General features: G+C 42.7%; 1 protein-coding gene across 8 annotated transcripts in view; it reads left to right on the top strand.

Annotated features, from left to right (window-relative positions):
- Positions 1-14399, top strand: part of PDK3 (pyruvate dehydrogenase kinase 3) — a 66796-nt gene that overhangs the window by 43846 nt on the left and 8551 nt on the right. For all 8 annotated transcript variants that reach the window (XR_014789155.1, XM_084843995.1, XM_084843997.1 and 5 more), the window contains 5 exons: positions 1546-1635; positions 4002-4079; positions 5250-5326; positions 6360-6461; positions 7146-7256. Coding sequence is in view for 7 of the 8 variants with exons in the window: in XM_084843995.1 (XP_084700121.1) it covers positions 1546-1635; positions 4002-4079; positions 5250-5326; positions 6360-6461; positions 7146-7256 (458 nt within the window). In the remaining variant the exon portion in view is untranslated. The remainder of the gene's footprint in view (positions 1-1545; positions 1636-4001; positions 4080-5249; positions 5327-6359; positions 6462-7145; positions 7257-14399) is intronic.

The raw sequence follows: 14399 nt of genomic DNA, 5'->3' as shown, positions 1-14399 counted from the left end.
TCCTCAGAAAATATCTGGGCAAGGGATGGTATAGATTAAAATGATAGAAGGCTGCATTTGGGTTTCAGTAGCTGTTGCTTGGCAAAGTCAGAAAAGGACACTTAATGGATGGATGTACTTAGTTTGGCATGAAGAAGTTGTTGCAGCCTGTGCATGCAGAGAGCAATGCCATGCAGGGTGTCTGCAGGAGCAGAGTACCAAGTTGATACTCAGCAAGCTGTGAAAAAAACAAGCCACATGAATTGCACACTGTCCATTAGTTAAGGAAATCTGGTCTGCATTGTTTTACCAGTGTGACTGTACCAGTTTTTCTCACCAGCCTACTTAGCAAACACACAGAAGGAACCTTTTTTTTTTTTACTGCTATAGAAGTGGCTGACTTAATATTAGTTTGTTCCAATGAATCACAGACTTGACCTTGACAGCTGAAATTATTCTGGGCAAATCGACCCCCTTGTCAGTTTTGCTGTGTTAATGGCAAATAGGTTTTTGTTGCTGATATTTAACTGTTATAAACATTCTCTAAGCAATTTACCTGTTCCTTGTTGAATCATGGTGAGTCTCACCATACACACACAATGCACAGTTCAAGCATGAAACTTACCAATTCTTTTACTTTATTTATACTTGATAAATATGAATATACTTCTGAGGAAACTGAGAGAATTGCAGGTATGGTTGAGTTTATCCAGGCTGGCAGAGACAAGTTCTGAAACACCACCATCCCCAGAGCTCAGGTAATGGTGGAAATATCCCCATGCTTCTAAATGAGGAAAAAGCAGGCCAAAAATAGAGGCAGGATTTGCAGGGCATGAACAGGTTTGATCTACAGGGTGCTTGGCTAGTCAGAATATTCCACAGAGCCAGTTTGCAGAAACTGAGGAGGGAGGGATAGGCAGCAATTAATGGAGCATAGAGCTGGTGAGGATTGATGAACCCTGGTGCAGCAGGCCTGACAAGAGTGGTGCATCTTGCAGGGTGGGATGGATTAACGCTGAAATGCATAAAGCCAGCCCTAATTCTTCAAGCACTAAGATAACTTCCTGTTTGAGTTGAATGATGGAGACAGAAGCATCACTTAGAGATTTGTGGTTTTTCTTCTAATGCTATACATATTGCTATTCCAGTGTTCTAGTCTTAAATACATTGTTCTATTTGTTCTAGTCTTAAATACATTGCAGCCCTGAATTTCAGATACTTGTATAGTGAAGTGTTTATACAGTTCCTTTAGATTTTATATCCCTCTCGCAGGCTGTGTGTAGCTTACAATACAATCCTATATTGTCTACTCAGAAGCAAGTCTCATTGACTTCAGTGGAACAGGGGACCAGAACAGTTCTCCCAGATGCACTCTGCACTAGGATTTTTCTCACCCATCCAAAGCATATTTTTCACCACAAAAATTCAGCACGCTAGTATTCTTTAGCCTTAAAGAAGGATTTTGAGAAGCCAGGTTTTGCCTATGCTTGTAACCAGATTCCCATATCCTTCAGTGTTTAAAAAGTAAGGTTACTTTAATCAATATTTACCTTTTTGTCCCCATAGCACTGCTTTTTGGCGGGGTCACTAATCCTGCTCATCCCAAACATATTGGGAGTATTGATCCTACTTGTAATGTGGCTGATGTGGTAGAAGGTAAGGATAAACATAAGATTGCATTTGAACTGTGTATGTGTGAACTATTTCTAAAGATAAAGCCAGGAGCTATTGGTTTCACTTTCTAGAGCAAATTTCCTCATTTGCAAACCCACTTCAAATTGTGGTTAAGTTGGGGATCCTGGCTAGTGGTGGTGCAGATGTGACACTAAATCTTGGTTACATCAAGGGGAGAAAGAGGAGAACTGGCTCCAGAGTGTGTGGGGGAGAGAGCATGCATCCCCAAGGCTGGCTCTTGATTTGCCAGCCATGGATTACAAGGAGCCAGTGCTACTTCTGCACAGGATATCACCACTAGCCTGAATTTGAGACTGTAATTTTCTCTTCCCTTCCATTTCTGCCAGTTGTTGAGTTTATTGTGCTCCTTCTGTTCTTCTTTCAATACTTATAAGTTCCAGACATGGATACCTTTACAGGCTACTTTTGTTATCCTTTTGGCTACTTTTTCACAAAACCCTTACAAGCTGCATTTTATTCATACTAGGATTTAATGAATTAAGTCCCAACACAGGTGAGGAGAAAATAATGGTTTGTTTGTTTGTTTGTTTATTGCTTACTTAGCCCCACTAATATGGAGAGAGGTGATTCTGCCTTGTGCTAACGTTTCTTGTCACTAGATGGAGGTATAGCATAGTTCACTTACCAGGAAAGATAATCTTCAAGACATTCTTGAAGTTACTTTGAGGGAGGGAAGGAGGGAGGGAGGGAGAGAGAGAGAGATCTGTCCAATGTGCTGAAAAGATAGGACTCAAGAAACTAAACTGGGCTTTTTAGTGCTGCTAAATTATCATTGAGTGTTGGAAACAAGCCCAATGGTACAACCATTCGCTTGTTCTAATAAATGTCTTAACATTTGAGGTTGTACTGGTAAATGCTTCATATTATACAACTTCATTAGATGATCCGTTGAACTGTACTTTCGGATTCTGAGAGATACCCCAATAAACATTTTGTGCACAGTATCTAACGATCTAGTAGCCTGGGTAATAATTACATGTTTTTGTTAATGAGTGCAAGATGGTTAACCAAAAAATACTCCTTTAACAGTGCAATCCTATACATAACTACTCAGAAGTAAGTCCCATTGATTTCAGTGGGGCTTACTGCTATGTATGTATCTATAGGATTACAGTCTAGAATCTATAGGATTCTAGAGAATACATCATATGCTTTGTTTTGTTATATAAGACAGGGATGGGCAGAAAGTAGATCTCCAGAAGTTTTAGACTTAAAACTCCTAGCATTCCTGATCATTGCCCATGGTGGTAGGGCCTCTGAGATTTGAAGTTCAAAACATCTGGAGATCTTCCTTCTGCCCACCCTGATCTAAGACATAGAACTTGATATTTACTTTTTATGCCAAACTGTCAAAACTGTCAAAATGAAATGTATATTTTTTAAACAAAGGATTAAAGCTGCAGAGCAAAAGTAGAATTAGTCCCACTTTTACCAGGGACGAATTTCATTTTGCTGTTCAAAACAGAATTATTATTTTTTATTTTTGAAAATTGTGTTTTTAAGGGCAGTGGTGCATTCCTTTTCTGCCTGTTGGAGCTAACAGCAGCGAGGGGTGTGTGTGTGTGTGTGTGTGTGTGTGTGTGTGAATCTGGAAAACAGTGTGGGAGAAAGACTTTTCCTCTTCTTCAGTTCTCACTTTTCTAATAAAATTTGAACCCCCTTTAGCTCCTTTAAAGTAAAGAAAAAGACATGGAGGGAGCAATCCTATGGCTGCTAGACAGCGGCTAGACAGCCATAGGATATCTGGTTTTCCAGGAACTAACCTCAGAGCCCGCGCTCCAAGGTCAGTTCCCGGAGAACTGACTTCTGCTCACTTCCGCTCTACCTCTGAGGCAGCGTGGAACAGCCCTATCCTCCGCGCTTGCAAGAGGAGTGCGGAGCAGCCAAAAAGGGGAGTTCCGGGGGGGGGGGAATGTTCCGGGGCGGGGAGGGTGGAAATGCCTGTACGACACATCCTATGTGTCATACAGCAGCCTCCTTCCCCGCTCAGCCCTTCTGCAGCTAGACAGCCACAATTGTCTGTCTAGCCAAAAATGCCGGGCAGAAGAAGCACAGAGGGAACAATCTCCTCTGTGCTTCTCCTGCCCTGCATTGGATAGGCGGTCACGGATAGGCGGTCACCTCCAAGTTCAGAGGCAGCTGCCTATCTGAATAGGATTGTGCCCTAAGAGATCCAGTCATGGATCTCCCACATTACCTGGGAGCTTGGTCTTCATAGATATTGTCTAAAAATAAGAAATATTTATAGCCTTCTGAGTATTTGAGGTAGCAAATATATTGTTACACAATTGCATAGTTCTATATATTTGTCTTTTCTTCACTCACAGATGCCTTTGCGACTGCTAAAATGTTGTGTGAACAGTATTATCAGGTAGCCCCTGAACTGGAAATTGAAGAATTCAATGGTAACTATGAAGTTCATTGCTTTTTTAGCACTGCTTATAATTATCTGGGCCTTTGTGAAGTGCAGGGATATATTTATTTTTATAGAAGTAAATAGCTACATTTGTTTTGGGTGAGAGCTGTGCTGAAGTTATAGGTCAGAATACACAATTACTGCTTTTCAACCTTCCCTTTTGGCCACAGTTAACTAATAACTGGTTTTTATGAGGAATTTAACTAATAAAACATCTGCACCAGCAGCAATCTTTGGAAATATCAGTGGACATTTTGGGTATCTCTTGGGCCAAGATCTAAAAAACTTTATTCGCATCCGAAGGGCTGGATGTGCCCAATGGAATACTTTACTGTCCTTCTGAGTGACAATTCCCTCTGCCATATCATAAATTGCTTTTCAGGCTTTCCTTTGTTTCAAAAGAGGTTTGTAATGCCACATGGGGAACTGCAGTTAAGAAAACACAAGGGCATAACTCCCCTTGCACGTATGGAGCTAGTCACTGCATTTTTGGTGGTGGTTATCCAGGTCATTGAGATGTAGCGTGTAGAGGCCCTGTTGAGTCAGTAGTTCTTCTCAGACCATACAATGTAGTTAGCTATGCATGATGTCAACACAACTGTTTTACAGATGGAGACTCTGGGCCAAGCACATTTGCAAAGGCTGTTGTATAAGGCAGCCTTCCTCTATTGATTTGTGCTAGACCTCTTGAAAATTGTCCATCTTGACTACCTGGTCTGCACTTGACTTGATTTAGCTGTGTGTCCCATATTTTGTTGACCTAAGCTTTCATGTTGTTAGGCATTGGAAATGGAAAGAAGACCAAAAAAATCTATGAAGTTGCCTGTTATTTGTTACAAATTTCCAAGGTTGGATGAAGGATCTGCCTTCCACTGGCAGAAGAGCTCCTCTCAGAGGACATGAACCTGGCCAGTCTGGATCCCCTCCCCCCGCACCACGGCTCATCTCATTCAGCAGAGTCCCTCTGTGTAGCATTTTTGGGGGGCTGGAGGGGCTGCAATCGGAAGGAGGAGGTGGGGAAGTCCACTTCCACCAGCCGAATTGTACATGCCTAAATCTGGATCCGTCCGTCCCCCCCCCAGTATATGAGAAGTAACATAAAAGGAATTTAATCTTGAATTTAATTTTCAGTTAACTAAATGTTTTGTTTGTTTTCTAGCTAAAGCACCAGGCAAGCCTATTCAAGTGGTCTATGTACCTTCACATCTGTTTCATATGCTTTTTGAATTGTTCAAGGTAAATAGAATAATCTTATAGGAAGAAGACTCCTTTTATTGGGCTCTTCAGTGAGTACACTGGAAAAAATAATGTGATCAAGCTTAGACTTGAAGATTGCTGTGTCTACTCATTTCTGTGAAATATTGCCCATGGTCCTTGAGGTGTATAAATAGCCTCAGTTTAGAAAAGGAACATGTCATTCTTCCTTTGACTTTCCCACAGAGTGTTTGGCTTTCATAGTTAGCTTATGACTTTGTCACAATTTATAAATAAATAAAGTAACTCTGTGTTGTACGTGATGGGTCTGTCCTCTTTTTCATATAGAAGGTAGGGTTTTGGAAAATGGTGCTATAAACAAGTACACAAAATACAAATTACTTATAGAACATTTACACACATCTTTGGCAAATTGTGTATTCTAATTAAAAGTCAAGCTAAACTAGTGGATTATTACATGACAGTTTTGGCAACATGTGAGTCTTCTAATGTATATGTTTATAGTGAAGGTTTTTAAAAATTTATGTGTGTTTTTTTCCTCATTGCAATTTAGGATATGATAGGATCGGACAAAGTGTTTTACAGCCAGTTTTTGTCACATCACAGAAATAGTTAACATATACATTTTACATTATTTAAATTGAGCTCAAATTAAAATACTGAATTAAAGAATATATTATGAGGCCATTGCAGAGCCCTGTGGACACTTTGATGCACAATTTAGGTTTCTCCAGTCACAATGTTGGAGCAGTTCTGTTTGTACACAGGCCAACAGTTGACAAAGCACTGATCAGAGAAGCCCGTGTTTACCAGGAGCTTCACATGTGTACTGGTAATCCTTTGCCCAGAAGTACCTCTTAAGTATCAAAACATTTCTCAATTTCACAAAATTAATGCTATTCTACTCTTATGCTCAATTTTTAGGTTTATACAGTCATCTTTTACAATAAATCAAGTTAGAAGATTGTGGCCAGAGATTTGTAAATTCTCTGATATTGTTAATATTAGAAGTTTAAAACCTTAATGTGTTAAAACGTTTATTTTCCATCTTCAGAATTCAATGCGAGCTACGGTGGAATTACATGAAGGTAAATGTGAAGGCTATCCATCAATTAAAACATTAGTCACCTTGGGTAAAGAAGATCTATCAATAAAGGTAAATCTGCTAAATAATGTTTTGAGTTTCTAGTAGTAAGCCTAAAAGACCAGTTTTATATGTAGAATGTGGGTAAGAACATATATAAACATATGTGTGTGTTTCTGATTTGGGGTCTAGTTTGCTGATGGCCTAGTTTATATAAAGAGGTAGACAGTATCAGAGATTACCATGACTGGAATTGAAGATGGGGATGGGTAAGGTAAAATTATACAAAAGGATGGAGAAAACCTTCTCTTGGAGAGGAATCTTCCCCCACAGTCCTTCTGACCAGAAGCTCTGAGTATCTTTTGTTTTCCATCACAGCTTTTAGCTACTCCATGAATTGAATGGGTACCTCTGACGTGGGCCATCTTGTTCATTCCTGCTGTCTGCTTACAGCACACTATGATCAGGATAAAGTTCATTAATCCATGGAGACTTGATATTGATGTAGTTTAGGGCATGGAGGATCTAAACCTTAAGATCCCAAGTTTACTTCAAGCCCTAGGATTCTATTCTGTAGATTAGAAGTAATTTTGATGCAGCCCATAGGTCACATGGTGAATGCTGCTTGTACACAGACATTCTTTCCTTCAGTATTTATGGAAGTTTTAAATAATACTTCTTATTCCTAGTGACATAAACTGTGTCAGGTCCTTGGAGGACATTTTGTTTAAATCAAATTTTGCTTCTGTATTATAGATAAGTGATAAAGGTGGCGGTGTGCCTCTGAGGAAAATAGATCGCCTGTTTAACTACATGTATTCAACTGCTCCAAGGCCTAGTTTGGAGCCATCAAGAGCTGTACCTTTGGTAAGTTCTGTTTTGCAAGCTAAAATGTTTTGCAGCAAATGTTTACATTGTTTCAGTCTGTCTTATCTCGAGAAACAACAGTTTGTAATATGTCAACATGAGCTCTTTTCTTTCATTATTGGTGACATATTGGCCCTGTTCAGTCATCATGCTAAGCCATGATGGTTAAGAGATTTGAGCTAACCATGTTGACTTAGCGTGATGTCTGAACAGGCATCTGTCTCAGCCATGATGGTTTATTAACCACGGACTAACCATATTCACTAACCACTTTCTGCAAGATGGTCGTGGGCTCTACCATGGCTTAGCGTGATATCTGAGCAGCCTCTGTGGTTAATTGACATCTTCCATAGAGCTCCACGGCAAGAGTGGCCAAAGAAGGAGTAGCTGCTCATGCCTGAGTGGCAGATCTCTGTGATCAAGATCTGCCTAGCAGCAAATGATGCGGCTGCCGCAAGCCCACCAGTACGCCGCCCCTGCGTGTTGCAGCCCACTGCATGCCAGCAGAGAAGCGAATGTAGAGCTACAGCTCACGGCTGCTTGTGCCCTGGCCTGCTGCCTCGATGGGCACAGCCAGGCGCTGCCATGTGTGATGGCACCTGTTACAATGTGACTGTAGAGGCAGCATGGACTCCGGCACTGAGCCTGCAGTGGCATAAATGGTCAAGAGAAGCAACGGAAGCTGATTTCTGATGGCCGCCCATGTCTATTTATGCTGCCTATATCCATTTATTCCCAGGCAGTCTCCCATCCAAGTACTAACTAGTGCTGACCCTGCTTATCTTCAGAGATCAGACGAGATCAGGCACATCCAGCCCTTTGCTTGTTCTGTGCTTGAATTCACTATGCATTGGGGCAGTGGGGGGCAGATTATGGCGGTGAGCAGGAATTATAGGCTTCCGGAATGGGAAAGACAAGTTTCAAACCATGTGAGTCCATGCTGTGAGCACAGGAGGCAGCAGGCTGCTGAACCGCCAATCACCAAAATGGCTGACAGTGCAAAGGCCGCTGGGATGCATGGCTGCCCATCTGGAGGACTGCGAGCTCCTGTGGGAGGGAGGTTAGTCTAGCCATGTTGTGAAACATGGTTACCTGCACATGTGGCAGTAGCACTCTCAGTGGTTAGCGGTAACCACCACGCACCATGGTTAACCTAACTATCGTTCCCCAATGTGTGTCTGAACTGGGCCAATATATCTCTAGTAGAATCTGTATTGAATAATATTATTTAAAGTATTAAAATATTATTAAAATGTTAAACAGTTTGATCTATAGGGGGCAGAACATTTATGAAATGCAATAAACAGCAGCTTGGGAGGCAGATTTTCAGCAAGAAACTAGCGCAGTCCCGCAATCTGGACCAGGAGCACATTCCAGAATGGGGCTTCACAGGTGTTTTTCCTTTAGAATCAAAGTGGCCAGTTTAAGCGAAACTGTGAACAATGTAACCTGTAGTTTAAGAAGAGTAAGCCTAGTAATAGCAGTCCTGTAAACCTGATCTGCAAGGCCCCTTCGAACCTTATGTTTTGTAGTTTTCTATAGTATCAGATATCTTTATCGGATACATCTTTAAAATACATGTGCCTTGCACGTGTACCCACTTACACGTAAACAAGGGCCTGATCCTTTCCCAGTTGCCACTTCCATATGTTTGATTTTTTTAAAAAGCATTGCACTGCCTTTTTTAATACATGACACCATTCTTGAATGATATGCAGCACATGCATTCTGTGCTTCAATATCTGTATCACAGAGCAAAATGTAAAGTGAGAAATAGCCCTGCACATTTCAAATAAGATTCCTGAAAGAGCACTATTATATGGACAATAAATAGTTATCCAGTAAGAGTGGATATGATGAAGCAGCCACACTGAATCTTACAGAAGCTAGATAACTTAGTTCTGATTCAGCTGTCCAGCCTTCTGGTTGGCTTAATTTAAAAAAAAAAAAGGGTAAAATCCAATCAAAAGTCCTACTTAGAGTAGACCCATTGAAATGAATGAGACTTACGTTAGTCATGACTAACTTAAGTTCCATTCATTTCAATGGGACTTAATTGTTCATAATTAGTAAATAGAAGGTGTTCTCGTATTTATTTTACTGATTATCTTATGTATGTGGTAATAATTTCCTTTTAATCTTCAGAGTCAGTGAGCAAAGTAATGCAAGATAAGATTAACTTCTCTTCTGGGCAAGAAGCATTTCTGTGGTTTACATAATGGAAATGTATTTTGCCTGTTTAGTTAATAAGACAGCTATTAGACACTTCTATAAAATGTTAAATGATTATTTTAAGATATGATTGCTTTTTTATTGTTATCTCTCATACGCAGGCAACATTAATTGATTGTGAATTTTGTTAGTGGAGAATAGTTTTTCCTAATAATCCTAGCTAAGTTGTTTAATGGGTGCAGAAACTTTTGTGTAGCTGTCAGATCCAGCAGCCATTCCAGTAGGCTACTGTAACAGAGGCAGATGAGAGTAGAAGCAGGGCCATTCCACCAGCCCTGCTGAAAGTCTACTTAATTTTTTCCTCTTCCCTCCTCATCTCTTTTTATTTGTGTGTCATATTTTAGATTCTAAGCCTGAGGACAAGGACTGTCTTTTTTTTTAACAATTGTATTTAAGCTGCTCCTGGAGCCTTTATTGCTGAGGAGTGAGATAAAGATACTTTAAGGGAGCAATCCTGCCTTGATCAACGGTTGCCTCTTAGCCCGGGGGCAACTGCCTATCCAGTGCAGGGCTGGAGGAGTGGCGAGGAGGAGATCTCCTCCTCACTCCTCCTGCCTGGCTTTTGCAGCTAGACAGACAATTTCAAATTTTTTACTTCCCCACCCCAGCACACCCCTGGGAATGCCCTGTTTTTGCTGCTCCGTGCTCCTCTTATGAGCATGGAGTGTGGGGCCGATCCACGCTGCCTACGAGGCAGTGCAGGAGGGGGTGGAGGTCAGTTCTCAGGGAACCAACCTATCCTATGGCCATCTAGCCACTGACTAGCAGCCATGGGATTGCACCATAAATAAATAAATAACTGCATCAGCACTAACCATGGTCAGTGCTAACCAGCATTGCCCTAATCACAGTTTGGAAACCTGCTACGATCATTGGTTTCCTACTCTGGTTACAAAGACAATCCAGTTAGTGATATATGCAGATGTAAAATTATACTATGATTAAACTGCAAACCATGAAGGGTGGTTGGGATATTCACATGGTGGGTGGGGAGAGCATTTGAACCCCAGCACACTTCCAATGAGAAGATTACATCTGGACTGGACCTTAGCCTTATATTGCCTGTTCGGATAAGCCTTTCATTACATATCTTCAGGAGTGCTGTTCTAGATACTCTGGTTTGTACATGGCCCAAGGAACCCTCATTTTATGAATTCTTCCCTTACCAAAGTAGTTAGGGGGAGATGGAGCAGAACCTAGCTGCAGGCATGTGATATATTTTCTATTTTTATTATTTGTTAAAAAAAAATGTATCTTGCCTTTCTGTCCATAAAAGACACTCAACGTGGCTCACAATACATTCAATCAAGAAAACACACATAGATGGTAGATAGAGTTCAGAGAACAAAAGTGCTGGGGGAAAACCCCTGGCGTGAGGGAGTTTGGGGAACATTACAGAACACTGGTGAAAGTCTTGGGAAGTATTTAATATTTTGTTTCAAGCACCAGTATTTTTACCCTGTGCTCACATCTGTGTTTTTTCCCCTTCTTCTTTGTGGTCCTTGTGACTCACACATGTGGGTTATGTGCCTGCTCAGAACAGTCATTTGGAACATTCTAGAGTCGAGCATTCTGGAGCTCCCACCTCGTGTTCTGTTTTGTCCGCCACAGCGATAGCAGCGTTTGGAATGTTCCCCATACCTCCCGGTTCTTCCTACTCTGTTGGGCAGAGTTCCTTCTTTTTCTTTTAATTTTATCCTCAAATTTTTTGTTTTATTTTTGTCCTAACATTCCCCTTCTGGGACACATGGCCTCCAAGGTGTTCTTCAAGAAGTGTACCCACTGTGGCGAAAAGATACCACTGACAGACGGTCACGCTTTGTGCCTCCTTTGTCTGGGTGAAGGACATCGGGTTGACTCCTGCTCACACTGCCAGGCCTTTACAAGACTGGCCAGACACAATTGAACATCTCATCTTTGTGCCCTCTTGTGGGACCAGCCCGCTCCCAAAGCCTCGATATCAGTCATCAAGACTGACAGGGCCAAGCCAGCAGTCCTCTAATAAATGACCAATGGCAATTCCAAGGCCGGGAGCAAAAATCAAAAGGAGCACCTGCAGGATCGAATCCAGTGATGAAACTTTGGCTTCATTTTCATTGGCTCCCATAGCCTTGGAGTCAACTATCCCACCACCTCAGGTTCTGCCAGCTCAGCTGAGGTTGCCTACTCCCATTTTGGAGAAATTACTGCCCCAGTCATTGTTCATCCAATGAGATCCAATGCATGGGTTCAATATCGGAGGTTGAAAACAAGGGAAAATCCTCACGACAGTCTGAATGTCGGCCTTCCTCCCATCATCTCTCACCTTCACCTTCTCTGCACAAACACTGCTACCGATTTCCTCGGTACCAAGAAGTCTCCCCAGCATTATCTGCCTCCTTAGGAAGTTCCCTGCATCAATGTCACAACCTGTGGGATGAGTGTTATTGTTCATGCTACTCCCAATCTCCCCAACCCTACTTGTACAATGACTAGTCAGTCTGAATGTCGGCCTTCCTCCCATCATCTCTCACCTTCACCTTCTCTGCACAGACACTGCTACCGATTTCCTCGGTACCAAGAAGTCTCCCCAGCATTATCTGCCTCCTTAGAAAGTTCCCTGCATCAATGTCACAACCTGTGGGATGAGTGTTATTGTTCATGCTACTCCCAATCTCCCCAACCCTACTTGTACAATGACTAGTCAGTCTGAATGTCGGCCTTCCTCCCATCATCTCTCACCTTCACCTTCTCTGCACAGACACTGCTACCGATTTCCTCGGTACCAAGAAGTCTCCCCAGCATTATCTGCCTCCTTAGAAAGTTCCCTGCATCAATGTCACAACCTGTGGGATGAGTGTTATTGTTCATGCTACTCCCACTCTCCCCAACCCTACTTGTACAATGACTAGTCACTACCACATTAGCACCAACCCCAATGGCACCCAGACCATAGAGGGAGAGACACCTCAAGGTATTACTCCTGATATTGCTGATCCCACTCTTCTCATTATAAAAGTAGATCCCCTCACCATCACCATATGAGCCACACATTAGCAAGACTTCTAGAAGTAGAGCCCACCCAAACTCACCCTATGGCTGCTCTCGCACCTAAAGCTCTAATGCTAGACATGACTAGCCTAGCATTGTCTATGTGACCACTGCTAACTCCCAATGACCATCTGAGGATTTGCCCATATTGATGCCTATGGTGTCACAACCTCCCATGACAACTACTTTGACAGTGTTTCATACACCAAGAACGTCTAACTCCCCCGAAGCCAGCACAAAAATCCAGCTTGGAAGACCAATGATCTGGTCAAGACAATGGTGTTCTGACTCATCCTCCCCTTTGTCTGCAGTGGCTTTCACCTTCTCTCTGGATGGAACAGTTGGGGACCAGAGCCCTCTCTCCCCCATGGATAACATAAGGCTAAACAGGTACTTAGGATGGCAAAGTCTGTGGGCATGGACATCAAGGCTCCTCCAGTACAAGTTATGTACTCAGTGTTCAAAAGAGTCCAGTCTGACCTAACTCAACCAGTAGCTATACCCATGTTACCCACCCTCCTCCACATAATCAAAGAGTCATGGATTAAACCCTCCACCAACATCTTGAAAGAACGAGAACCTAGAGTTCAGAAGGAAAAATGCGCCTTTCTCTTCAAACATCCATCTCTTGACACTAATCGTCAAGACCTCACAGCCTAAAGGCCAACAGAAGCCCCATTCAGCACCAGCTGATTCAGAGGGAAGGAAATTGAGACTCCATGGGCTGTGAAATGTATTCCACGGCCATCCTTTCACTCCAAGTGGCAAACTACAAGGCCTGCATGGCTGCCTACCAGTAATTTCTGTAGGAAAAAGCAGCCACTTCGTTCAATTGTCTCCCTGAAGACATCAAAAACTTAGCAATGATCTTCCAGGCCACAGCACACAGGCTGGCAAGACAACAGATCCATATAGCATGCCACATGGCTGACTGCAGCTCCAAGGCTATGGCAGGAGCTGTATCATTGAGACATCATGCTTGGCTGAGAACCTCAGGATTCAACCAAGAGTCCAGACCCAAAGTGGAAGAAACCCTGTTTGATAGGGAGGGGCTCTTTAGCACTTCCAGAGATAAAATGTTGGCCACATCCAAAAGACGAAAACCTCAACCCACAAAATGGGAGTGGGGTCCCAATCGTCTTCCACCCCCATGAATCACCCTCACTCCTACTGGCACCAGCAGGGCTCTAATAAGCGCCACTTGGAATCAGTCTCAAGAAGGGCATCTAGACCAACATCTCAGATGTCTTTCAAAAATCGGGGGTATGGGAGAACCAGCCTTAAGGGCAGCCTCACATAGAACACATTGCAGTAATCCAGTCTTGAGGTTGCTAGTGCCTGTACCACTGTGGCCAAGCTATCCCAGTCCAGGAGAAGCCATAGCTGGTGAACCAGCCAAAGCTGGTAAAAGGCACTCAGAGTTGCCATGGCCACTTGGTCCTCCAGCTACAATGATAGATCCAGGAGTACCCCCAGATTACAAACCTGATCTTTCAAAGGGAGTGCAACCCCATCCAGAACAGGCAACGAGCCTGTCTCTCAGACTCAGGAACCACTCACCCACAGGGCTTACATTTTTTCCAGGATTCCGTTTCAGTTTATTGGCCCTCATCCAGCCCATTTCTGAGTTTAGGCACTGATCCAGGACTTGCACAGCCTCTCCTGATTCAGATGTCACAGGGAGATAAAGCTGTGTGTCATAAGCATACCAATGGCACTTGGCTCCAGATCCCACAATGACCGCTCCCAGAAGCTTAATATAGATGTTGAACAACATTGGAGACAAGATGGTACCATAGCTCAGTTGCCAAGGGGCAAGGAATGGTCACCCAGTGTTACTCTCTGAAATCAACCCCACAGGTAGGACAGGAACCACTGTAA

The sequence above is a fragment of the Heloderma suspectum genome, chromosome 3 (assembly GCF_057233095.1).
Source record: "Heloderma suspectum isolate Gila_16-S chromosome 3, 16-S_ref, whole genome shotgun sequence".
NCBI classification, from domain to species: domain Eukaryota; kingdom Metazoa; phylum Chordata; class Lepidosauria; order Squamata; family Helodermatidae; genus Heloderma; species Heloderma suspectum.
The sequence above is the reverse complement of the archived record's forward strand: the minus strand, read 5'-3'. Positions and strand labels throughout refer to the sequence as shown.